The sequence below is a fragment of the Bactrocera dorsalis genome, chromosome 1 (genome assembly GCF_023373825.1).
Source record: "Bactrocera dorsalis isolate Fly_Bdor chromosome 1, ASM2337382v1, whole genome shotgun sequence".
Classification (NCBI taxonomy): domain Eukaryota; kingdom Metazoa; phylum Arthropoda; class Insecta; order Diptera; family Tephritidae; genus Bactrocera; species Bactrocera dorsalis.
This window is the reverse complement of record NC_064303.1, coordinates 106375638-106403613: the sequence shown is the minus strand read 5'-3', so window position 1 is coordinate 106403613 and position 27976 is coordinate 106375638. Positions and strand designations below refer to the sequence as shown.

Sequence of the window (27976 nt, the reverse complement as noted above, 5' to 3'; positions counted from 1 at the left end):
TATAAACTATTCTAAATAATGTTATTATAAATTATTAAAAAATATTTAAAGTAAAACGTGCTTTAATTTGAACGTGGAAATAAGTTTCACTGTTTATCAAAATCTGTTTGTGAAAAGTAACAATAAAAATCTTTTATAAGAACAAAAAAATATTTTATAGCAAAATGTTTGTAATTATACTTTATTTTCAAAAGTTTCAGAAAATTTAAATTTCAAACTGGTTTGATGCAAAATAAAAAAAAAATGAATTATTATAGCTTCACAACAATATTTTATGTAAAAAGTGAATAAATTTTCGAAAATAATTTTTCTTATTTTTTTTTATTTTAAAAACATTGAATTCTGTTACAATTTCAAAACCAAAACAGTTTTATATTTCATTTCCACCCTAATTCATATGTACATAATTCCATTCCTACACACTTAAACCCCTAAATTTCCAACTATTCGAAATTTACAATATTTAACATAAATACATTAACTGGTACACAGTGAGAAAATACCCAATTCTATAACTAAAATCACAAATATGCACTACTTTTATACAAAGAAGTAATAAATTTTAACTAAGTTATTTAACATATTTTATATATACATATATATGATTCTAGGTAGTTGGGATTATCTGCGCACGCCTTGATACTCGCCATTGTTTGCGGAGCGTCCTTTCCCCGGAAAGCCACGCGCATAGGGTGGTTTGGCATTTGTGGTCACGTAGTAATTTCCTCGAGCACTGTAAGAGTATTGTAAAGATGGAAAATGTTTGACTCACTTCTTAAACCTTAACTCATAATTTTACTGGTTACATTGTCTGAACACACACTGAAAAGCAGGTGGGGGTATTGAGCTGAGAACTCACGGTTTTACTGAGAGGAAACGGAATTACTATCTTGGTATTGATGTGGGTAGGAAGTTATGCTAGAGAGATGCACCAAAAGGGGCTTGTTCTGTACTAAGCTAGGCTCTTAAGATCATATGATATCGATAGAGAACTTTCTGTAGTGTGATTTCGGGGTAAAAGTTTCCTATCTGTAAAGGGAGTATGTTGAAAGTATAAACTTGAGATTGACCGGTCTTACGATAGATTTGTTTCGTTAGAAAAGGTCTAAAAACTGATACTCGAAACTCGTGAATCTATTAAATAAGTGTGAAACTCGAGCTTTCGAGGGGCTGTAAACTATTCAAGGACCACTTGAACGAATTTGGAGTATACAACTGATGCGACCGCCTTTTACTTTGAGACATACTATATTTATAAAACATGAAGAAGAAGAAATTTTCAAAGGCTTTAAACTAAACTAAGTTGATATGAGTTCGAATAGAATTGTGGGAACAATGATGAGGGAAACCTTTCACAAAATCTGGATACAAATTTCGTTCTCCTCAAACTCGACATATTACACTTTACAGCTCTCCAAAAACTTTTCCCTTTAAGTTTCTTCTCAGTTTACAATTTAAAATATGCACGACCATCCTTCTTATTTACAGCTACTTTCTACTTACTCATGCGAGACATGTTCGCCCATCAGCACATAATCCGAATCTTTAGGCTCACACCAACCTATCAGATAGGTGAAGAGATTCGGACAGGGACCCGCATAGAAACCACGCGTCGAGGTTATGGATTCGATGAAGTACGGCGTCACCTTCGTATGATCGCAGGCTAAGGTTTCTGCACAAAATCAAAACACAAATCGACAAATAAATAATAATAAGTTCCAATCAAGGAAACAACACTAAAACCTACGAAAAAGCGTCGCTGAACCCACACACGCCGGCTGCCGCGTGCCGCCGTTCACATAAAAGTCCGCATGACCGCTTGAATGCCACTGACCCAATATGCCGGCGCCAGTATGCAGCACATCGACAAAATGCGCATCGCTCGAGTCCAAGTCGCGCGAGTTGTTCGTGCCCGCATAGAAGAAAATGGTCGGATCCAAGGCGGTTATGCGACCCAACTTACCTTCGTTCGGCTTCAGATAGTTCGCAATCAGTCCGGCAATATGTGCGCCCACGCTATAACCGATGAAGTGTAGATCATCGGGCCGCACGCCACGTGGATGACGCGCCAAATACTTGACCAACTGTGAGATGCACAAGCTGCCGAAACGTGGCGCCCATTCCATTTGGCTGAGACACGGCTCCTTCACCGCTTCGGCATAATCTACAATAATGATATTGTAATCGCCGACGGTAAAGTAGGCCTCGCGCAGATCCGGACTGGGACTATTATTGCGTCCGCCGCCAAAGCCATGTATGATGATTTTGGTGGGATGCCGCGGATTGAAGTGCGTGTAGTAGAGCGCATTGTCGTCCAGCACATCGATGAATTCGGGATTCTGCTGCGTGCGTCGTGTGTAGAGGTAGAATTGTATCTTCGGATGTGGGCAACGATATGGCTTCTCCAGGCACGAATCGGTCACGTACACTTGATTCGTGTCGTTCTTACGCTGTGCGACTGCAAAGATGAAGCCAATCGGCTTTAATGCTTAGTACTCGTGTATGTGGTTAGTATTAAATCGATGATGTGTGTGTGTGTTTTGTGAAAATATGAGTTATTATTTGAGAAAATTGCACACTTTTCCGTTATCTAAACACTTTCACATGTTATGCAAATAAATGGGAAACCTCTTTATCTTCAAATCGTAAAAAAACTTAATTTTTGCGTGTATTGAATTACATTTGTTGCATTTGCAAATCATAACAATTAATTGCGTGTCTTCGTATACCGTTAACTGGTTTGATTCGCGTGACGCCAAATTCCCAAACAACAATTTATGCAGTTACTTTTGTTATTGTTGCTGTTGCCTTGAAGAAAATTTGGCGGAAGTAGTGGATTCACACTTGCCAAACGACATTGCAACGAGACGATAATGCATGCAACATGCCACACGCAGCATGCCACAGCAAATTAATGCGAATCAAGTGTTAGTGTTGCAAGCTTTGGCATTGTTAAACCGGTTACTTTTGACCGAAATTTACCGTTGTTTATTCAGTTCAATATGCGGAAGCGCTGCCTTTATTTATTCGAAAGTGGAATTGCGCTGCGGCAAGTTTGAATATTTGCTATTTTTTGCTTCATTACAAATGTTTAGCTTAAATTCACTTCTTTGAATAAAGGTGTGTGTCTTGTCTATTGTTTAGCAAATACATACACCTTTTTAATGCCTAAAACATAGATAAATGCTTATTCTTAAATAATGTTTAGAATTTTTTGAATTTTATAGGTTGAGATACGGCGATTAAATAAAGAGAGAGGTGTCTTATCTAAATAGCTGATTGTAACATAAAGAAAGAGCCTGAATTTTTTCATATTAAGAAGCACACCTAGTGTCAATCAGCTTCTTTAGTTTATTTCAAACTTGCTTGAGTGATTATCCAGAGACATATGATTAAGTAATTAAGTAAATTGTTCCAGCATGTTGTATATAAATCATCATAAAATGACCCACAAATTTTTTGATCTAGTCAAAAATCGAATTTTGGCAGTTTAAAACCTAAATTTTTGGTATTCTTCTACTTTTTTTAAACCGACGCTATTTTGTTAATTTTTGGTAATTTTTCGACGGTAAACCTTGTACTCTTGGAGAATCCCCAGAGGTGATCTAGCGACTGATGCCCAGAGCATACTAAAATTATGGAGGGAACACTTATCGAGCCTGTTTAATGGTAGTGATAGCATAACATCAAGCGATGGTGAACCCGATTCCCCAGTCCATGACAATGGAGCAGACGTTCCATTGCCCGACCATGAAGAAGTTCGAATAACAATTACCAGTCTAAAAACGAAAAAAAAAAATAACGGCGGGTGCCGATGGATTCCCGGCCGAGCTATTCAAAGACGGCGGTGAAGAACTGATAAGAGCATGCATCAGTTTCTTTCTAGAATGTGTTCGGACGAAAGCATGCCCGACGATTTGAATCTAAGGTATGCACAGCTTAGTTCACAAAAATAAAAACCCCACAATCTGCGCCACAATAAGCCTCCTCAACATCGCATATAAGGTTCCAGCGAGCGTATTGTGTGAAAGGTTAAAGCCCACCGTCGGCAAACTGATTGGATCTTATCGGTGTGGTTTCAGGCCTGGAAAATCAACAACTGACCAGATATTCACCATGAGCAAAATCTTGGAAAAGGCCCGTCAAAGGAAGATCGACACACACCACCTCTGCGTCGAATATAAAGCTCCATTAGGATCGAAAATTAACACCCCGAGCCGTTCAATACCAAACGAGTTTTCAGACAAGGAGACACCCTATCGTGCGACGTCTTCAATCTACTGCTGAAGACAACAATTGCAGGCACAGAGCTCTCGAAGAGTGAAGGTACTATCTTATATAAGAGTGACATCGATATGATAGGCCACAACCACCGCGCCGTTAATTCTGCTTTCTCTAGGTTGGACAAAAAACCGAAACAAATGGGTCTGGTAGTAAGCGAGGGCAAGACGAAATATCTCCTGCTATCAAACAAACAAATCATCACATTCGCGACTTTGCTCCCATATCACTGTTGACAGTCATAACTTCGAAGTCGTAGAAAATTTCGACTTTCTTGGAACCATCATTAACACCAAGCACAACGTCAGTCTCGAAATCTAACCTGCGTTGGTAACTCTTGCCAAAAGGTGCTACTTCGGACTGTGTGGATAATTCAGAAGTCCTCTGTCGACAAACAAAGACAAAACTCTACAAATCACTCATTATTCCTGTCCTGCTATATGGTGCAGAGGCATGGACGATAACAACGTCTGATGAGTCGACGTTATGAGTTTAAGAGAGAAAGGTTCTGCGAAAGATTTATGGGATATTTAACTGAGACAGGTTTTCTAAATGCTAAAAACTTGTCTCGAACTCACGATTTTTCGAAGATATGGAAAATCTCTTGTTGCGTAGAGATCACTTCGTTTAAAAGACATTTTTATATGAGTTAGGCTATAGATCGACACCTTATTAAAAAACCTTACATTTGGGGTTCTGTAATAGTAGATTTAATAATTAAAGATCTCAAGAACCTTGAAATACTTGGAATTTATCTGAATACGTTTTTTCTACAAGTTTTTTTAGATTTTTTTTATTTATATTCTCGACTTAATCATGGATGGGATCGGAATTTGACAAGTATAAAAGTAGTATGTAACAAGATCAACTTTACGATATCGGCATTTTAAGATCAAATTATGAGCAGTCTAAATTTAGTGAGAGTCTGTCGGCTCATAAGTGGCATTGTCTAAATACAGTAGTTTATGGCCTTGGCCTCAACCGCATTGGCTTCGTAGGCACTATATTTTTCCTAATTAATTTCCATAAAAATATTACAAGTGTCAGAGCTGAGGAGCGCTAATGTGCATAGTAATCCCAAAACAAAACACGATTGTAATCCACACATCACCAACAACATATTGTAATATATTACATCATCATCTTCACCTCATTGTGCCCCAAACAACATATTAATCACCGACATCTAACTTTATTTTGCTTGCAGGTCGAGCAACTTGAACTCTGCGCAGGTTATCTAATCACATAGAAATGCAACGCTTCCTTAAACAAAAAGTTGACAAATAGCAAAAACAAGTAACAAAAAATGAACTAATGAAAATGCAATTCACAGTCCAACGAGCAACACAGTCATCGCCGTTGGTGAAGTTGACAGTGACCAACGGCCCGCATACACACATACATATGTACATATGCTACGTAAATGAGGATTATATAAGAATACCAAAAACAAAAAGTCATAAAAAAAAGACATTTAACAAAGCAACGCTACAATAAATGCAAGCTGAAGCTCATGGCAACACCAGCGAATAACAACAACGTGATGAGCGTGCTTAATAGGCAATTGAAAAGTAATGACAACAACATGCATGCTCATACAGGTAAATATACATATATGTACATACATATATATGTATGTTTGTATGTGTGTTTTACATGCGGACAGCCGAAAAATTGCCAACTCACTAAGCCAAACTTGTGGTCACCATTAAATAGTTATCCGCCACCTACAGCTACCAACGGTAGCAATGTGATGCATTTGAAAGGTGCACCGTGGGCTATTTGCATAAATTAGTTCAGTGAAGTAAATGTTAGGTTAGGTTTGGTTTGATGGCCGATCCGGATATCAGATTTGGGCTACTAATAATAGATAAAAATTTTCTCAGGCGCTTAATTTCTATTCCTAGCAGTTCGGTGGGTTATCTGGTGGGAAAATCAAGAAGCAAGTGCTGAGATGTTTTCACCTCGTCTTCTTCCATAGAGCTTCTGCAGATAGTGTGCAGAAAGATTTCAACCTTATGGCATGAACGCCGATAGGTCAATGGCCTGTCAGAACCCCCAGGAGTTCCCGCGAAGCACAGCTATTAAAGAAGAACGGAGCACCTACCCGTTCGCATTCTACGGATAGCGGAGCTAGGGTACCCATTCTTGTCAGTTAGTCAGTTTACAGTTATCTATGATTCGGCTGCAGCATGGCATCCATCTTCGCAAAAAGGGACTCAAAGTGAACGTACGTTTTGTGAGCTCAAAGCTAGAAAAATATTGCAATAGTCAGGAAGTATGAAGTTAAAGTAGATAGCGACTTCCTGACAATAGACCCCTCAACCAACCCTCCCCCCAAGATTCGAGCTATCCATAAAGAAGCTTACCCCCTGTGTTCTTGTTTTTGTTGTTGTAGCAGCAGAATTCTGCCGAGTTGACAGTCCTTGGCCGGATAAACGTCCGGGTCTCTTCTCCAACGGCTTCTACTCACCATGACCCAAATTAAACGATATAAAGTCAAAGCGTTTGAGGATTTCCGAATGTTCAGACACGCCTTCATTTAAAAACGCAGATTTTCTGAGTCTGATAGCAAGTTTTTCGGCCAAACAACTTCCAGCGAAAAGCGCCATGGCTTGAGTGGACTTTAGAGCATCTGCTGGGCGCTGCTCGTTGAACGCTCTCGAAATTCCCTGCAATTGTGGTCTTTTCTAGGGCTCTCCACCATACAAGATCCAATAGAATATAATGGGCTTGACTGTGGTGTCGTAGAGCCAGAATACTACTTTCGGTGAGGAACCAATTGCCAAGGGTTGCTTTCCAGCAGTACAAGGCAACCGATGCCTTCTTGGTAGAGTGAGTAGAGTAAAGCTTGAACATGTATTTTTCAAAGGAGCCGCTGTCTCTTAATTCACTGAACTATGTCAATGACTATGTATATTGTACCAGATATCGAATGCGATATTCGCCGTTGCCAAAGCGCTCGAAAACTCGTAATGTCGATTCATCATATGTTGCCATCAACTATGCCTCTGGATATACAGTAGAATGGGAATAATGAGTGAGGAGGATGTAGTCATAAGTAGGAGTCCACGCAAGTGAGGAAAGTTCTCTGACCGCCTTTCACTTAGAAGTGGCTAGAAACGATTCTTTTACATATGGCTCAAGCAGCTCACGACTTCCGGTCTTAGACCAAGTATTCTCTGGGTAGCCAAAGCATCCGTTTGAAGACGAACTAAAGTGAGAAGGCGAAACATCCTCTCCACAGGGTTGTGCGCTGGGTTTGGAACCCGCCACGTAAAAAACCCTGCCAGAGTAAAAGAAACAACATCCTCGGATAAGTGACCTCTTTTTTAAGGCCAAAGCATCGAACACTATTTAAAAATATTTCAAACTTTTTTGTAATCTCGCTCCACTGTCCATCACCCGGCGAGACGTTGAAATTCCACGTGAGTGAGCAGCAAAAATTAGCACAGCAGCCAAAAACGGCGGCAATTGCGCACATACACACACAAAAGCAAATACACAAGCACAAATACTGGCAGTAACAATATTTAGTGTCTCATACAGTTACCAACTAACGGCTTTCGTTGTTATTGCCGCTCCGCAATGTTTCCACGTACCAATGGTATGTTGTTGTTGTTATTACAACGTTGCGTTGCGCTCGTAACTGGCATTTCTGCTCGGCTACACTCTGCGGTAACGTTGCGATGTTGCAAGAAGCCGGCTGATCCGACGCGCTGCACGCGAATGAAACGTTTGTTGGCTCATTTTGCGCTGCAACTCGCTTTTTTCTATATTTTGTATTACGTTTTATTTTTGTTTTGATTATGTTGTTTGGCTTTTCGTCGCTTTACGCGTATTGTTGGTGTTGCAGTCGAAGTAACCGGTACCTGCTGGCGTCTTCAACAGTTCAATGCATTTATGTTTGCATGTATGTAGTGTGTGTGTGGTGACATCGTGAGTGGCATTTATAGGTGTGTATGTGTATGCTACTATTGTTACATATACGAAGTGCACAAATTGTATGATTTTCACATATAATATTTTTGTGTATTTTTTATACTGTGTGTATATGAATTGCATGTATGTAAATATGTAAATGTGATTTATTTGCATCCAACGAAAGTCAATGCTGTTGTCTTTTGTTTTTTATTTTTTAGCTACTGTCAGTTTTTGTTTGTCTCTTTTGTTTTTGTTTTTGTTTACTACTATTTACTTTTGCCAATTTCATTACCATTTCTTTCGCATTTTTCCGCTCATTTATTTTTACAACAATTTTTATTGCACTCGCATTTGCTTTGAAACCAAAAGTGCACATATTTAGCTCCATATACATGTACACATATGTATGTATATATAAATATATCTGTGTGCTTATGCACCATTTAAGCCTTCATGTATGTATGTAAGCGATCTTGTCTTCCGCGCGCATTTACGGTTTTTGGTAAATCACTACTGTTGAAATGTAATATAACTGTTACATAACAGTAATAGTGACCCACAGATTTAGTTCAGCGTTGCAATTTGGCAATTAGGAATTCGTTGGCATTTCATAGTTGGCATTTCCTGGTAGGAGAAATAAACACATAAGGTACGCCTCTTGTGTGAAGTTAAAAATACCGTTGTTTTTCATATTTCGATATCCACACAATTTACACCAACTACCGTGAGATAAGCCTCCTCAACATTACATACATATAAGGTTCTATCTAGAGCACTGTGTGAAAGAATGATTCCCACCGTCAACAAACTGATTGGACCGTATTTGTATGGCTTTAGACTTGGAAAATATACAATAGACTAGCGCAATCTAGGAAAATACAAGGTCGACACTCACCACCTCTTCGTCGATTTCAAAGTCGCTTTCAACAGTACGAAAGGGAACTGCCTGTATGGCGCTATAGCTTAACTTGGTATCCCCGTCATCACACTGTTGACATTCATAACTTCGAAGTCGTAGATAAATTCTGATATAATTAAATAAATTTAATAATAATTAATATATGTGTTTATAGCACCCTTCACAGGTAAAAAAGTTTCCATATAAGAACTTGACTTTGAGCCGCCAGTTTGTATGGCAGCTATTTGCCTGGCATAGTGGTCCGATCTGACCAATTTGTTAGGAGATTAACGCGTTGCTACTTCCAGCAGCATTTTCTCTGCGCACATATGCCTTCGGTAGAATCGCTGAAGAAGAGGATCAGTGAGCTTTTTCACGAATAGATCGTATCTCCATGGAAGGTTGAAGAAGAAGTCTTCTGTCAGGAGCTATCAATCAACTTTTGCTTCAGATTGCCAGACGACTTTATTGTATTTTAAGCAGAAGTGGCAGAAATCAAGGCAGCAGCAATTGTACATTTCCGATGTATTGCATCCTTAAGGTCGCTCAAGCTCAAAGCTACTCAACAAGAACATGGCCTAAATATGTAAAGGTTAGTTAGCTACTTCTATATTAAACTTGGCTGGGTACCTGGCCACAGCGGAACCATCGGAAACTGTAAAACAAAGCTTGCAAAAAAAGGCACTCAGACCCAAAATCCATGAAGATGAGAAAGGGTAGGAGTTCCCGTGTCTTTATGCATTTGGCAACTGGAAAAATGGGCTTCACGCGAACTCAGCTATGGGCAGTAATCAGCCCTTGTAGCGTTACGAAATCCCTCTGGCTCAGGGTGAAAAGAAAAAAGTCGATTGAACAGCTAGCTTTTAGCAAGGCTCATCTCGCAGTAACGATAGAACACTTGCAACGCGGAGAGGCTAAAGATTTCGGCACAATCTGTCAAAGTTGTAATGACGAAGGTGAGGTGGAAATCTCGAATCACTTTCTCCTCAAATAGCCAGCTTTCGCCAGGCTAAGGTTGAAGCATTGCGGTTGCCATAATTTTTTCGAACCCGGTGAATTGTCTAGAGTTGATATGAGCCGCCTCAATAAATTTTTGGCAGTCTCTAGGAGTTATGTCGATATATGATGGCTTTTTCAATCCATGCCTCGGAGTTCTGGGTATTTAGCTAACCTAACTTTACCTATAGCGTTGCTTTGAAGATATTTCGTCAAAAGTTTTCCACACAAAAATTTGATTTTGAACGTTCAGTATGTATATGAGCTATATGCTATATGGGTTCGATATCTGCAATTCCAAAAATTTGAAGCTTCTTGAAGAAAACTGGAATTGAGCAAAATTTCAGAGCGATATCTCAAAAGCTGAGGTACTGGTTTGCGTACATACAGACAGACAGACGTGGCTTACTCTGCTTAGCTCGACATGCTGTTCATTTATATATATCTTATAGAGTCTCCGATATTCATTGTGAGTGTTACAAACCTCGTGGCAAAGTTAATATTACCATGTTCTAGGTATAAAAACTATAGAAATGCATTGGGATAAAGTTTAGCAACTCACAAGTGAATCCCACAAGTTTTTGAATCACTTTTCCTGAACTTTGGTGATAGCTAGGGCGGAGAGAAACTACATTTATATAGGAGAGGCATCAGACAGAAATCCTGCTTTGTTCAGAGGGGAGGGAGGCAGAGGTAGCTTGTATTTGCATTGGAGAAATCAGGCAGATAGTCTGCTTAAAGAGAGAGAAAGAGAGGTAGCCTGCATAGTTTTCTCAGAATTCAAAGCGCATCTATTTTGTACTGAGGATTATAAATTCTGACTCATTTTTCTTTTGTAGCGCTTCTTGGAGAGATTTGGTTGCGGCGACTTCAAAATTGAGCACTGTTGGTTGTTAGGTGTAAATATGCTTTTTGAATATTTTTTTTTTAAGAAAGATATTTCATGTAACACACAACTCTCGCTAAGATTTATTAATAACGACTTTGTTGATGCAACTATGTCATCTCTGACTGCCCAACCGACCATAAAATTGCCTAAGCGCATAAAATGCGGGAAAACGCACACACACACAAAGACATGAGCATTTCTATTTCATTAAATATTGCGCAATTCGTTGAAATTGCAACAATTTCCATGTTGCGATTTTGAAAAAGCCACTCATGCAACATATTTTAACTGACAGACGTAATACATACAAACGCACAAATTATGAACTGTTATGTCACGACGATATGTCACATGTGTATGTCTGTCTGTTAGCATGCCGGTACCTACTAATTGCATTTGTTAACTCCATGTCTCACTCGATTGCAGTTCGATTATGATAAAGTTCCTCAAGCGTACATTGATTTCCTTCTTGGTTGGTAAGGCTGGACTGTAAGGCAAAAAAATTGATGAAGTGAGAAGAAAAACAACTAAAAAACAGTTTTCATGGAGGCAACTTGCAGGAAATTCGATGTGAAATACTTGCAATTACTCGAGGCTTATTAATATGAAATCAATTGTGACTCGCTTGAAAAAGATTGTATGTAATTATTTATATAAAGAGTTAGGCGAGTGTTATTATTAGCTGACCGAGTTTTTATGTTTCCTGCGCATATTTTTGCAGTCATAATTGCATGTAGCAAGAAGTGGTTTTTGTAGTTATTAATTTAAGTTGCAAGAAGCGCTTTAAGAAACGTTTTCATTGGGGTTTATTTGGTATTCATTGGTGGAGGAACTCACTCATGCAGTTGAGTGAAAATTGGCTGAGAGTCATTCAAGACATTTTTTATATAAATATATTCAAAAGTACGGTATATAAAAGAGTACGGGTATAACCGACCATTTTATACTCTAGAGATTTAAAGAGACGTCTGGCTATTCAGCGAACTCAAACGACCGCCCCGTGGAAACCGTTTTGAGTCAATTGAAGACATTACACGTGAAGAGCTATGCGCATTGAAGATTATTCCAGAAATTGACTTTAACAACTGTTTCGAGGATTGGAAAAAACGTTGGCACAGGTGTGTCCAAGGGCGACTATTAAAGAATAAATTAAGAACTTTAAAATTATAAATAAAGTCTTACTATTTCTTGCTCATAGTAAGTAGCAAGTAACTATTTCTGGAAAAGAAAACAGGCATTTAATGTATTTTTTTAATTGAGGAACTGTTCCGTTAATTGGCTTCCTTCATAAAATAATTTAAGCGGATGTTAAATGTAGCGTGATATTTTCGCATTTTCCACACAAATTCTTCAAAATTTATGTGAGCATACGCCCACTAAAACCAAAAAGCTTTGAAGCTAACCCAACCGATAAAAAAACATATTTTGTAACAACAAAACACAGTTTTCACAATATTTTGTATGCATTTAACATCAATATTTATGCAGGCATGCATTACAAAGCCGTGTTCAAGCGCTTGCTAACCACAACAATTTTATTAAGAAATGCATTTGGACAACGAGTACAAGCGATTAGCGCAAGTGAAGGCATATTTCGGATATTTGGTTCAATAAACCAAAGCAACCGGACACGCGCAGTGCCTCGCAAGTGTTGGTTCGATTTCTACGCTTCAGTTGGTGATAAAATGCGGAAAATCCAAAAAGATAACAACAACAAAATGAAAAAAAAAATGTAAAGTAAACTGTAATGACTAGGCGAAGTTATTTCTTTAACACTCTGATGCACGTGAAACACTCTTTACTCTCTTTGATATCACCATTTTCTGGTAGGAAGACATTCAAAATGAAAACAGAGAGCCAAGGTCTCCTATGGTAAAGAAAGAAGTGGAGGACAATAGAAAGAAATACATTCTTAAAATCTCCATATTCATGTCTATTCTAATGTCTTGCTATGATCTTGAAATCAAACACACTTGAAAAAAAGAGATTTTCGAATCTTATAAAGAGCAAAGTATTTCAAAAAAAAAGGCTCAATCGTAACCTTTGGTTTAATAAATAAATAACTATAAACAATTTTGTCTTTCGTGCCCCATTCTTTATTTTTATATCCCAAGTTTGTAGCACCCAAAAGAGAACGTTGAAGGTCTTCTAAAGTTTATATATAACATCCGAGTGAGCTGAGGTAATTTAGTCGTGTCCGCCTGCCAGTCTTTCCTCGCTCCACCAGCGGATCAGGGGATGAGAATATGCCCGTGGTAAGGCATACCTGTCGGGCACTAAAATCCACAAAAATTCCTATGTCTTTTGTAGGTCTTTGGTTAGAAATATAAGCATAGTAGTGTAAAAAAAATAGTGCAACATATAATATTCAGCTTGACCTAAAAATATAGAGGCTATGAATGAGAAGACATTTGAAGTTCAAGCTACAAATGTCACCAGTAATGAGTTGAGTGGGTGGTCAACTGGAAGGATCTTCGGCTACAAGGTCTGACTAGAGACTTAATTCAGGTACCACGGCAATTAGTAAACCCTTGGAGTTTATTCCAAAATGTTCATTACCGACAATCGGACGGAGATTCGTGGTTCCCCGGGTAAAACCAAATGCGGCAGAACAAACCTTATGTCTGTTAAATGTGGAGTCGCATTGTGGACGAGTACCGGACTCAAGGTACAGCAGAGGTTTTAGATGGGCCTCAAACCCGATCAACTTTGAAATCCGGTATCCATTCTACTTTACCAATTGGCGGCAAATAAAGCTTGCATTGTTTGGAGCGCTGAGCAAGGTTTTGTTTTGTAGCTACGCCGACGGTACTCACGTTAAACCCAACCGTGTCAGTCCCTCTGTCTGTATATACCGGAAAGAGTCCCTCAGTTTTTGAGACGCCGATCAGAAATTTTACACACATCATTTTCTTCCCAGCTGATCATTGATCGCAACCGACATCGCTCTATTATAGCATATGACTGCCATTCAAACTGACTGATCAAAATCAGGATAGAGATCATTTATACCCTTTAGGCTATAAGAAATGGCGCTGTGAACGGTATTTAAGCCTGATGCAGGTGAAACTTAATATTTACTTTTAAGTTACTTTTTTTTGTAAGAACATAAAATAACCAGCTCAAATTGGGCGGCAACACCAAAATTATTAGTTTCAACAATTTCAGAAATAAATTTGTTTTCGAATAAGCGTTTACAAGTTTTTCGGCGATTTATTAAAACAAAAACACAACAAAGTTTAAAAAAGTCAAAGTAAAGGAATTTATTCGCTGCCTTGAACCTCTCCAAAAATAACTGTGTAGTTATTTATTGTTGTCAAACTAAGTACAGCGTTTATAAAATTAAAAAAATATATATATAAACTGTATAAATTATGAAAAGTTCTTGAACTCGAGCAATTTGTTCAGAAAATATTGTGCAAGAGTTCAACGACAATTAAAAGTGAACGTGCGCTTGTAACTGCCATCGGAAAAAAGCGAATTTTCAAAGCAAAGTTGGAAGCCCAATTATCAATCAAATATGCGAATACCAATTTATGTACATATGTTTTATATACGTATTTATTTTTCTTTATGCTTTGTTGGTAATTTAATTGTAGTCAAACATAATAGCCCCTGTGTGTTAGATCCACCTTGACACTCATTTACACCAAATAAAGTTAGTAAAACAGAAAAGTGAAAAAATATATAAAAATAGCAGACAAATTAATTGAACCATAATACAACTCTGGTTACAAGCGCACATGGTCGTCCTAAGCAAGCTGGCGAATGTTGTTGAAAAAACAAACATAAATTGGAAGGCACATAGGTGCTTTTATACACAAGTATGTACATATATAATAGGGTATGCCCCCCGAAGTTCATGCCAAGTGAATGAGTACAAAATATATTTTAATTAGTCGCTTCAGTGTTGACAAGGTGCGTTACGCATGCGCATTTCTGAAATTTGGCGACTAAGGCTATGCACATAGTGGAGTGAGCAGAGCGAGAGTAACAAGACTAATAAGCAGATAAGGCCGACAATAATATGTTAGATAAGTGAATTATATGGAAACCATTTATAGTAGATCGGAAAAGTTGTTTGCAAAAGATTTTTCCAAGTTTCACTTAGATTAGACTTGATTTAAATTTGAGGAATGCACTGTCACCTGTGGTCTTTTGTACCCTCTCCTGTTATTACAACGCTGCGTTTAACCTAGTCAATACTCCTTAATAGGTGCCCGACCATGGAATCGCCTGAAACCGTAAAGCCGATGAGCTTGTTAGGTAGGGCTTTCTTTCCCCAATTTCATCCAATACGAAAGAAGTTGGGTTTCCGCTGTTGTCTTGCGATCTATCGTTAAGCCTCTGGACCTCCAGTGATCTCAGCCATATCTGACCAACAACCATAACTTGTGCAACTGCGAGAGCCTGCTAGAGCCCGACAGACTAAAATATAAGAGGTTCTTCGAACTCGTGGCTAATAGCAAAACTAATTTCGCCGCAATTATTGGTATTCTAACTGGATACTGTCCCATAAACTTACTCGCGGTGGCCTAACTATTCTATCGGAAACTCTTTGCCAAAAATGTAGAGAGAAAGGCGATGTGTAGTTGTTGTTGTTATAGCGACAGAGCATCTGCCGATTTGATAGTTCTTGGCCGGATAAAAATCCGGGTCCGTTCCGGTTACGTAGACCCATCTGTCATGGGAACGGAGTCATCTTGTCACTTTCTCGAACATTACTCGGCTCTTGGCAGATTTCGGTTGAAATATCTTGGTACACACACTTGGAGAACCTAGCCATAGGTTTCTTAATAAATTTGTCGAAAATTTAAAACGGTTCGTCGATCTAAGAAGATCTGGTGGTCTTTTAGGAATTTTTAGGCAACACAAGAACAAATATCTGTCCAAGTGAGATCCTTTGATTTTTGAATCAACCCTACGACCTAACCTAACAGAGTTAAAAGAAAGTTTTTTAGTTAAACTCCTGAGTTATTGGTTGTAATGTGTTCTTTCACCGGATTTAACTGCCCAATAGCCTGACGCCTTCTTCTTGCAATTACGGGGCAGTTCAGGTATATGTGCTCAGATGTTCCTGCTTTTTGGTCACAGGAGCGGCAAAGATCCATGGTACAATACCCTAAGCAGTGAAGATAACACCGCAGACTGCAGTGACTGGTATTAAATCCTACAAGCACCTTAATTTGTTTCTGGAAATTAGTTTCTTGAACCGTTTTGTTTCAAACACTCCCCGAAATCGCCCCAACGTCGAAACCCAGACAGTTGTTGAAAATTACGTTTGCTACTGGCTCTTTCTGCTTTCCAGAGCCCTCGCATAAAGCGTGCGGGTCCACAGTGAACCGATTACGGTCTTATCGGACTGTTTGTCACAACTACACTTTGATTCCAAGCAATGGGAACAAGATTGGCATTAGACCTTAGCTGAAAAACATTAAGACCACATTCCTCCTTTGGGAAATGTTTTGAGAGGTTATTGGAAGCTTTTGGTATGGAAAAGAAGTAAAAATTCCAATTTGTAGGCTTTCCAATCAAGTTGATAACAAGACCAACTCTAACACTACAATATAAAAGCTTCGATTTAAGCAAAATTATTCCAATATGTTCGTAGCGCTTAAACAAGGCAGTTAGTTGAACCGTTTATTGAATTTTGTATGTCACGTAAATTTTATATTATAACTTGGCTGACCTTGCGATGATTTGGAATATTAGATATGTAAGTATTTTAACGATTTCTGTGGATTGAAGACACAAACTTTTCAATATGCGACTCTATACATATCCCCGTCCTTCACAACTATATAAAAAAAATAAAATAAAACAAATAGCAAAAATTAAAAAAAAAAAAAACAATAACAAATACTAAATAAAAAATCAAACCAAAAGGTAAAGCAATAATGAAAAAATCGAAGAGTCAAAATAAAAAACGTACGTGCGAATTATGAGTGCAAAAGCTTAAAAAAAGTAGCAGAGACACTATTGAACGGGAACACCAAAACATGAATAAAGCTGCTTACATTTGTAAATACCAATAAAAAAAACCACATAATTTTTCGTTTCGTTTCTTTTGTTTGCCATTTGCATCTCTTTTTGCTTTGCCTACTAACACATTTTGTCGAATGCATCACTACGAAATTCCGCCTCGCACTCTATTCACTGAAGCTTCAAAACGGTCTGTCAATCGGTCAGTCTGCGTGTTAGTCCGCTTGTCAGTGCCAATTTGTGCCCTTTTATAGGCTTGCGTTAAAATTTTTATAGTTTTTACTTTACAGCATTTTTATTTGATTTCGAATTTCGTCTGCGCATAAATTCGCACGTTTTGTTATTATCTTAAATTCCATCGTTTTTCGTCACTAACGCACAATGTAAAATTCGTTTAGTCATTGCTAAGCTGAATGGTTTGGTTTGCTTTGCGGACTCTCTGCGCTTCGTTCGCCGAAAAGTTTTCAATTGGTGGCTTTTGCGGCCTGCTTTTGGTAAACCCAATTAATAATCATATTCAATAGCAATGTGTTTATTGATTATTAAGCTTTTATGCGGCATATGTTTCGCCAAAATATGGTGTTTCAAGGACTTCTAGAAAATTCCGCGCAAAGTGAAGTGTAAAGTCTATGACACAGCATTATTCATGTTTATGGTTGCATTTTTTGTGCATCAGATAGCTTAATTTTAATATTATTTTTTTAATTGAAAACAATATGTTCTATAATCAAAATATCTGTACACTTATTTCTGGAAACCGCATCCATGATAACACCAGTTAAAATGCAATATAAAATGATTATGAGAAAAATACAAAATATAGATGGTTGGGTCTACCGAAGCTGTTCGAAAACTGAACATTTTCATACCATAAACACTCTTACTCTTTAGCCAACTAAAAAGAGCGTTTGACGTAGTTATTTAGCAGTCTAATCTTTATCACTTCTCGATGACATATACCACAGATTATGGTTCTCAATGCTAAATCTTTAGATCAACATTCAAAATTTAAGCCTAAAATATAATACATTCCGTTTAATATTATTTAAACTTTTGGTAAGCTTGAGGTATCGGACAAATACGAGTAGTCGAGAAGAATGGGGGATCTGATCCTGATAAACACGGATACATAGCTATAATTATGTTTTCAGAACAAAGTCTCATACAACATAAAACTTCTACCTCTTGATTCACAATTTTAGAGGTTATTTTTCCACAAGTTTGTACCATTCAAAAATCAGAAGATAGTCCCCAAACATCTTATGATAAGTTTGAAAAATAAAAAATAATCTGGATTAAGCAAATGAGAAATTTAAGCAGCAAAATTTTCTTCACCTACAGAAACCTCTTTTCAGTGTCTGCCTGGAGATCAGCTTTGAGATCAAGGGAATTTAAAATTTGGTCTTAAATGGACCCAGTTACTTCAAAGACCGATAGTCACCAATAAAAGGTTATGTTGTACGTTTGGTGTGATTTCAAAAAGGATCGTTTATTATGAGCTTTTGCCCGACAGTACAACAATGAATCCTGAAGTGTTTAAGATCAGCTAGACAAATTAAGTAATGTACTGAAAAAGAAGATACCAGAATTTATCAATAGAAAAGGTGTAATCTTCTAAAAAAATCTAGGATAATGCCAGACCTCAAATACGTTTGATGATCCGACAAAAGCTTTTGCTGCTTGAGTGAGATGTGCTACCACACTCACCATTTTCTTCAACTTGGCTCCATCGGACTATTACTTATTTTGGTTTCTTCCAAATTTTTCGGTTGGGAGAACCTTCACTTGGACCAGTTTTTTGCCTGCAAGGGTCAAAAATGTTAAGAATGTGGAATCAATTTCTTGCCCGTAAGGTATAGGGTCAAAAAATAGAATATGTAATTTCATAAAATGCTTTACACAATAAAAAATTGTGTTGAAATTACATTAAAAAACTAAACAAGTAAACAATCCAATAGTTGGAAGAAAAAAACTTGAAGAATAGCGACGACTTTTTATTTATTTATATTTTTAGCATAACTTGGAAGTAATTAAAGGCTTAGGAATATCAAATTTATTAACTTCAAAAGTAATTAATATACATATGTATATTTATATAAAAACTAACAATTTCCAAAACTACTGTACTCGTACAAACTGCAAAGCTCACAAGCTCAGAATAGACAGCCAACTAGTTATTTAAAGTTTATTATTTTAGAAAAAAAATTATATTTTTACAAAAACGTAACACGTAAAAATATATTCTTTCGTATTAAGGAAGTCATTAAAGGTATAATAAAACTAAAAAATATGGCAACTCGTGCAAATAAATGGGCTAAATGGGAAGTTTATTGCAGCTTGAAATGAGCCATTTGTTTTATATGAACACTAAATGAGTTAATTGCAAAACTATTTTTTTATTTTTTTACTTACTCTGTACTTCAAAGTGCATGTGTATGTATGAATGTCGGTATGTTTGTGTAATAATTTCAGCGGTGTTACTTTCAATTTGTTGCACAATCAATGAAACAGTGGTACATACGTGTGAAGTTGACCAAAATTTTAGCAGAAGTGTGAGGAATTGTATACAAGCATGTAGGTACACATTAGGGTGGGTAAAAAAACGAATATTTTTTTCGTTTGATACTATGAAAATTTGTTTGATAAAAACATCTTAGAAAGTATCACCAAGAAGAGAAGAAAAATTCCTAACCTACAAGACTATCTGGTTTGCAATTTTAAATGATACATATGTATTAGGGTGGGCAAAAAAAAATTTTTTTTGCTAGATATTCTGAAAACTTGTTGAATAGACACCTCAAAGAAAATATACCGTGCGAAAAAAATCGTATTTTTTGACCCACCCTAGTAAATTTATTTCTTTATATGCAAATACGCACAATGTATGTAGGTCCTATTTTTAAAGCCATAAATAATGACATTGCAGTTTGTGAAAATATAGGCATACAAATATATTTATATATGTACATATGTTAATATATAAGTAAGTGTGTGCCATTATTAATGAGAATTTGTATGCATTGTTGGTATTGACGCAGACACTCATGCACATAAGTACGCTGACATAGTTTGCTTGAACTTTTGGGCAGGTGCTAAAAAGAAAGTTGAAATCGATGTTGCTCCGCGTTCGCTTTTACATTGTTTTCGCATTTCGGCACATTACATGCAGCCGAGAAAGAAAAAACAATAAAATGTGCCCAATTAACAGATGACTCAGCCAGAGTAAGGGCAGTGTGATGCAAAAATATACTAAAATTATTAAAAACGAAAGCGATTTAAACAAATTAAGCACTAAATCATGAGTTATAGCCAATAGCGGTCAATTCAATTTGACAGTAAAAATAAAGATGATATTATTAAGCGTTGAAGAAAGAAGCGCGCTTTCTTTACACTGAGAAAAGAGGGGGCGAAATTCAAGACCAAGACGAAAATGTAGTCGAAAAGTCCATGCTTCGTCAAGGAACCAAGGTAATGCGAAGACGAGTAGCTTCTTAGCAGTAGAGTAGTAGTTCTTAAGTTCAAAGGATTATGGAGTTGTGATCAGAGAATGTCTTGGAGAAGTGAAATCTTCTCACTTCTTTTGGTGTTGACAAAACAAAAAAAAAACATATATTTTAGAAAAGACAATAGAGATCAACAAAAAAACTTCTCTCTCCGAAAAATCAAAAAAAAAATCTTTGCTTTTGGTGTAATGCAAAATTTTCCAAAGAAACTTGAAAAAGTTAACATAAAAAATCGCCCAAATTGACATAACATCGTGATGGTTTTATCACCGTGAATATACAAATCGAATACATAAGTACCGTACCTCCCTACACTTCATAACATAAGCTTCGGCATTTGAATGCTCACGTCTCACGAGCTAATACACCATCAAACTGTTAATCGATCATTTAAGGCAAACATTTGTTGTTAATTGAAATATTAAACAGCGCTACAACAAAAATAAACACATTATGGATATATTAACAAAAACAAATAAATTGCGAAGAGTATGAAAACAAAGTTGAAAGGAAGAAAAAAAGAAAGGGCAAACATAAATATTACATAGCCATGAAAGTAAAAGTTTTTTGGCGCAGAAGCGATTGAAGATGTTGAAGAAATATACGATGAGAAGTGACGCGATGAGGGGGAATAAGGTTACCAGGCGAAACAAAAAACATAAAATGATTAACTAATAGATATGAAGTGAACTATTAACAATAAAGAATTTTTACAAGAAAAAAGAAATAAAAAAAAATTATGCAATGTGACAAATATTAAAAAAAAACCGTAAATAATTTTTTTCAAACAAAAAATTTTTTTATACTTTTCACATTATTATACAAAAATTAAAAATTGTTTCGAAAAATATTTTTTATCCTTTTTAATATTAAAAAAAAATTAAATAATGTCAAAAAATTTAAAAAATATAAAAAATAAAGAAAATACTTAAAAAAAAATTTAATCGAAAATTCAATTTCATTAAAAAAAACGAAAATAACTTTTTTCAAATAAGTTTTGATTTTTGTACAATAATGTGCAAAATACAACAAAATATAAAAAAATAACTTTTCTCAAAATTTTTTTAATATTTTTAAACTATTTTTGACATTGTTATAGAAAAATTAAAAATTTGTTTGAAAAAAGTCTTTTTCGTTTTTTAATTAAAATTTTGGCTAAAAATTTTTTAGAAATAAAATTATTTTCTTTTTTACATTTATTTAAAAAAAAAAATTTTGAAAAATATTGTTTCCTTAATTTTTTATTATATTTTTCACATTATAATACAAATATTAAGAATTTGTTTGAAAAAATTTATTTTTGTTTTTTTTTATATTAAAAAAATTATGCAATGTAAACATTATTTAAAAAAAAATAAAGAATAACTTTTTATTTCGTTATTTTCATTTTTTTTTTAACATTTCCAAAAAATTTTGCAAGTTAGAAATATTAAAAAATTAAAAAAATATATATACATATATACAAGTATACTTTTGGAATTTAAAATTAAAAAAAAAATTTTATTTAAAAAACTATTTTTTGTTTTTCTTGTAATTTTTAATTTTAAAAATAATTTGTTTCAAAAGGATTTTTTTTTTAATATTTAATGTTACTTTTTCGATTATTTTTCCTATTTTTTAAATTAAAAATTTTGTTGAAGAAAATTATTTCGGTTTTGTTTTAATATTTTTCACTTTTATAATTTTTTTAATATTACAAAAACCGAAAATATTTTTTTTAATTTTGAAAATAATTTAAAAAAAAATGTTTAATATTTTTCACATTTTATAATTTTATTCAAAAAATTTTTATTAAAAAAAAATTTTGTTTCAAACAGAAAATTATTTTTTTTTAATATTTTCCACATTACAATATTTTTTTAATAAAAAAAAACACAAAAAAATGTTTTCAGAGAAATTTCCATTTTTTTTAATATTTTTAGCTTAAACTCTGCCTAAGAGAAGAAGCCTCGTATACTTTTTTTATTTATTTTTTGTTATGGAATTACTTATATACTACCATTTTTTCATCTAAATTCATTTAAAATAACAGAAAAGTGTGCTTTGCGTCAGAATTCTATTTGAAATTTATGCCAAATGTAATTACATACACGCTTATAGTATATAAATGGTGCGTGTGCATGTAATGGCAATTTTCTGTGCTAAGTATAATTAGCTAATACTAACCGGCGTAGTCCGCATGACAGCTGAGTAGCAGAATAATGTGTAGCAATAATGTGGCAACAATGCTGGTGTTGTATTTGCGGCAAATCAACCACATTTTATTTCAATTCGAGGTTTTATGGCGTTTATTCTCACAAATATCGTTGTGTGTTAGTATGGAAATTGTTGCTATTTTTTTTATTTATGTTTTTTCTTAAAACTAGTAATTGGTTTGTCAGATGGCCCACTTAGAATTAATATTTTTTTATTTTAAGTTATTCGTCTAGATTTGAAGGTAGTGCGCCGTGATGTCAGCTATTTAATTTCAGTATGCACCTTTACACTATAAATAATTGGTTTCTGTTTTAATAGTTTGAAGAGTTATAGAAAGTACAGCTGCAAATAATAAAGCTTCTGCAACAATCAAATAAACTATTTTAATTTGATTGTAGATATCAAGCTCAATCAATGTAACCAATTCTTTAGTGAGATGTTGATTTAATTAATATTAATTATTTTTTTTTTTTCAGTTCTGCAGTTGTTGTTTTTTTAACTTATGCAATCTTTGTCATATAAACATTTATACACATATTTCTTTTCATGTTATTTCTTTTTACTACATTTATTATTTAAATATCTATTATGAGGCCTGTTAAGCTGTTATGTTATTTTTGTTCTGTATTGTTTGGCATTTCATCATTGAAAGACAAATGCCTGAACAACGTTTACAAATCATTCAACTTTATTATGAAAATTCATGTTCTGTAAAGAATATGTTTTGCGCGCCTCGCTCAACTTATGGTCAACATAATCGGCCTACTGAGCGTACTGTTCGCAACACCTTCACCCATCTTGAGGCCCAGCATTCATTATTGGATAATATTCGACCAAATAAACCGCTTCCAGCACGTAGTGAAGGAAATATAGCAGCCGTAGGTGAGACGAAAACCGTGGTGCCGTTCGCAGCAACTCGGACAGACGTATGAAACGACTTAGCGCATTTTACGTCGAGATCTTAAATTGAAAGCGTACAAAATACAGCTTGTGCAAGAACTGAAGCTTTGACTCTCCCAAACGACATCGCTTCGGTCTATGGGCTCTCGAAAAGTTGCAAGGAGATCCAACGTTTTCGAGTTATGTTTTCTTCAATGATGAGGCTGATTTCTGGCTCAATGGTTATGTAAATAAGGAAAATTGACGCCTTTGGTACAAAGAAATACTTGAAGAGATTCAAGAGCTGCCATTTCATCCAGAAAAAAACAAACGGTTTGGTGTAGTTTGTGAGCCGATAGAATCATCGGTCCATATTTCTTCAAAAATGTTATCTCGCCACAATAAACGACTATTTGATGCCGAAAATTGAAGTTCGTGATCTCGGCGACATTTGGTTTCAACAAAACGGCGCCACTTCCCACACATTGCATCAATCAATAGATTTATTGAGAGAACAAAATTTGGGTTAGCAGACAATTTCATGTTTTGTACATGTCGACTGGCCATCAAGTTCGTGTGATATCACACCGTTAGACTTTTTCCTGTGCGGATATGTGAAATCCAAAGCCAATGCGAACAATCCCGCTTCGATTTAGGCCTTGGGGGCAATAAAAAGCGATGAAATCGTGTGCTATATGAATGATTTTAAGCCAAGGAACGTTGAAGGACGATTTTGCATTATAGTAATGCTGCTTCAATGACTCAAGAATATTTGTTTTTGCATCGTATTGTGACTGGTGATAAAAAATTAATCCATTAAATGGAAAAAAATTATCAAAAATCAGGCCAACCAGCCTAATCAATGGCACAGCTGAATATTCAAGCCAAGCTCTTTATTTTGTGCGATCAGTAGGACGAGCTGTATAATGAACTTTAATGAAAAGCACTACCGACAACAGGTCATCAAACTATAGCGAATGATTGGGAGAAACGGCAGTAAAACTACTCATGAGTCAATAATTTTTAATCCTGACAACCCGCCCTCATGTTACAAGGCCGACTGAAAACTATTTGGAAAACACCGACTAGGATATTTTGCTGCACAGGTTTCATAGTCCAGAACTTGCACCTTCTGTTTACCATTTGTTCCGGTCGATGTAGAACGAGTTCACTAGAATAAGCGAAAATTGGCTTAAATTTTTGACAGTCAAGAAGCTGTAGTTCCTTGGCGATGGAATACACAAATTGCGAGGAAGATGGGAAAATGTTGCAGCTTTAGATGGGTAATACTTTGAACAAAACTATTGACCATGTTTTTCTTATATAAACGTTACCATTTTGTTTTTTTTTTGCTATGGCCAAAAAGTAGTAAGACTTTTTAATTTAAATTTGGCGCAAAAACTTATTCATTGACAGATGCTCAAGCGATTTAAATGTCTTTAGATTATTTTCTCTGGAGGTATGTTGAATCAAAGGTCAAACAACAACGCTCCAAAAGTGGAAAGGCAACGTTCAGCGCTCTTAGCCGAAATTCCAGCCGAAATGCTGCACGGGGTCTTCGAAAATTGGCGTAAACGGGTGGAGCTATGCAAACGGAACAGTGGTGGCCATTTGGCCAGCAATTTTTTCTAATCATAAATGGGGTAATTTGTACAACAAATAAAAAAAAAAACGGAAACCGAATCTATGTTGACCAAATTTTAGTGTTTTATTTCGTTATAACATCACATCGTGCTTATTGGTAGACCCTTTATTATTGCCTTTTATTGCATATTTTATTGTCTATTTTATTTTTATTTTAGTAAAAAATTGTTACTATGTTTATATTCCAATTTATTTTTTTTATTTCACTGTTTTTTTTTTACTCCATTTAATCCAATTGTGTAGATATATCTTATCACCGTTATCACACAAATCATTTCACTTTCGACTTTGTGGAGTTGTAAGTACATAATCCACATTTAAATACCGTAAAGTAACTGCAATAGCACTGTAACCACTGATAAGAGACAAACAACACGCTTGGCCAACGCAACGTGAGTTTTGGTTTAGTAGTTCATCACTTTTTGCCGCTCGACGCGCCTTTGCCATGCCAATGACTTTTATGGCCCACGGAATGGGGTTAATTAAAACGAGCACACGGCGGCGCGGTGACAGCCAGATTAAGGCAATTCGACGTAATATAGTTGATTTCCATTCACAAGCAGCCACACACAAGTATATACATACATACATATGTATATGTATACTGCTACATATGTATATGTATATTTATATATAAGTAATAAGTATGTATTTGTTTGCAAGTTATTTAAGTTTACAACATAGCGGTCGCTTGCCTTAACTTGGACGTGTTACACTTTTTCAACATTTCTATTTGTGCATGACAACTACAACTTCAACTTTCAATGCAAATACAACTAATACAACAGGCACATGCGCAGTGCGCAGTTAATATGTATATAGGCTTGAAAAAAAAAAAATTCGAGAAAAATTTATGAAAACAATTATGTAACAGAAGGCAACGCACCGCTTTATCACTGTGACTAGTTCCCGGCGCTTAAACTTGAATTGTAACTGTCTGTTTGTCAGTTGGTGGGTCAAGGTACGCTTATCGCGGCGCTTTGTTTAGGGCACTCTGCCTATTAGCAAAACAGTTATCACGACGCGGCACACATACGAGGAGATATACATGAAAAAATATAATTTCTATGCATGTTTGCACATTAGAGCGGGTCGATTTATAGGTGAAAAAAAACTAAGACGACGAAAAAATTGTTTATCCGGAAAATGTTCTCCGAAACATTCCGAAAAATTTCAAAAAAAGAGACAATGGATCTAAAACCGCTTTCGAGCCAGTAATGTCTAAGGGAAAGCTTTTTAGAGATTATAAAAATTTGTTCGATAGTTTTTGAGATATCTGAATGAAATTTAATACATAAGCATATTTTGATATTCTATTGATCACTTATCGAAATCGCCCAGATTGGACAACTATATCACATACATATCTCCCAAATAACCGATTATACCGATATAAGAATCGGCTGTTTAAAACCGGTTTGAAACCCACAATCTCTTAAACGAAGTTGGTCAGAATGATCCCTGGAACATTTCGCGCTTGGCGATTTTAAAGAAAAAATTCGACCCGCTCTAATGTAGTATTGTAGGCGTTTGAGATAAACAATCTTTTAGGCGAAGTTAGTCAGAATGATCCGTAGAATATTTCTCGGATAGAAATTTTGTAAAAACAAAAATTTTGAAAAAAATCGACCCGCTCTAATGTACATATGCTTGTAGGGCTTTCAGACCCATAATCTCTTAGGGAAAATTGGTCAGAAAGATTTGTAGAATATTTCTTAGATAGCAATTTAATATGAAAAAAAAATTATTAAAAAATATCGACCTGCACTAATGCACATATGCTTGTAGGTGTTTGAGACCCATACAATATTTCTCGGATAGCAATTTTATATTAAAAAAAAAATTTAGAAAAAAAATTGACCTGCACTAATGCACATATGATTGTAGGCGTTATGTGACTACGCGCATGCGTCTGGTTTACAACTTTTACAGTTTCACACACACGCATATTTGTTTGCCGCACTCGCTTGCCTTGATGCCCACCAGCCGCGATGCTGTAATATAATTTTTTGGTCATTGGTCTCTAACAATTCCGGCTTAAGTAGGCAATTTGACAGCTGGTACAACGAGTAGCCCAGAGGCATGCAGCCACTTTACCGGAGCCACGCTTCGAAAACAAAATATTTATAATTCCAACTGTTTTAAGCGGTATATTTTTCCGTTCATTATTTTTATATTTTAATATAATTATTTTTAAATTTTATTTCTATAATTTTTATGTTTAATTTTTATTATTTTTAATTTTATTTTAATTATTAATATATTTTATATTTTTTTTTCTATTATTTCCATATTTAATTTTATCATCATTTCTTGTAATATTTATTTTGCTCTTGTTTTAGTAGTAATTTCACCTTCACCGCACTGCGGATGTGCACGTCATTTGCACTTTTCTTTTACTTTTACTTTCGCATTCACGTTTTGCCTTCGCCGCCGCGTTCACTCTCGCTTATTTCGCTTGCTTTGCCGCCGTTTCGCCTTTTCGGTCTGCTGCGCGTTTTTGTGGCCGTCGCGTTTGCGCACTCAAAACTGTCTGTTCGCTGTCGGCCAACTTTTGCTTTCGTTCGCCTGTGCCGTCACAGCGCAGCGCTCAGCTTTGGATTGTAAGTTTTTCAATTTGTCGAAAAGTTTTCGGTTTGCATGAGATTTTCGTACGTGATGCTTTTGCCACCGCTCAGCGCACCGTTTGAATGATGAGCGTATTTTGAGCTTACAAAATGTGAATTACTGAATTGCGAGCTGCGAGCTGTGAGCTTGGCACACGCTCAAGGGGTTGGCTCGAGT

General features: G+C 35.8%; 1 protein-coding gene across 5 annotated transcripts; it reads right to left on the bottom strand.

Annotated features, from left to right (window-relative positions):
- Positions 1 to 240: 240 nt before the first annotated feature.
- LOC105225110 (phospholipase A1 member A) lies at positions 241 to 27860 on the bottom strand. 5 transcript variants are annotated; one of them, XM_049455854.1, is made up of 5 exons: positions 27547 to 27860; positions 22640 to 23029; positions 1748 to 2458; positions 1504 to 1672; positions 241 to 733 (listed from the first exon to the last, which is right to left on the bottom strand). In XM_049455854.1, exons 2-5 carry the CDS (start codon positions 22731 to 22733, stop codon positions 622 to 624), a joined length of 1086 nt encoding a protein of 361 aa, XP_049311811.1. In that variant the 5' UTR covers positions 22734 to 23029; positions 27547 to 27860; the 3' UTR covers positions 241 to 621. The 5 variants fall into 5 exon arrangements, with proteins under 5 accessions (XP_049311811.1, XP_049311815.1, XP_049311821.1 ...); XM_049455858.1 differs by having other exon boundaries at positions 22640 to 22958; XM_049455864.1 differs by having other exon boundaries at positions 27593 to 27860.
- Between the last annotated feature and the right edge of the window lie 116 nt (positions 27861 to 27976).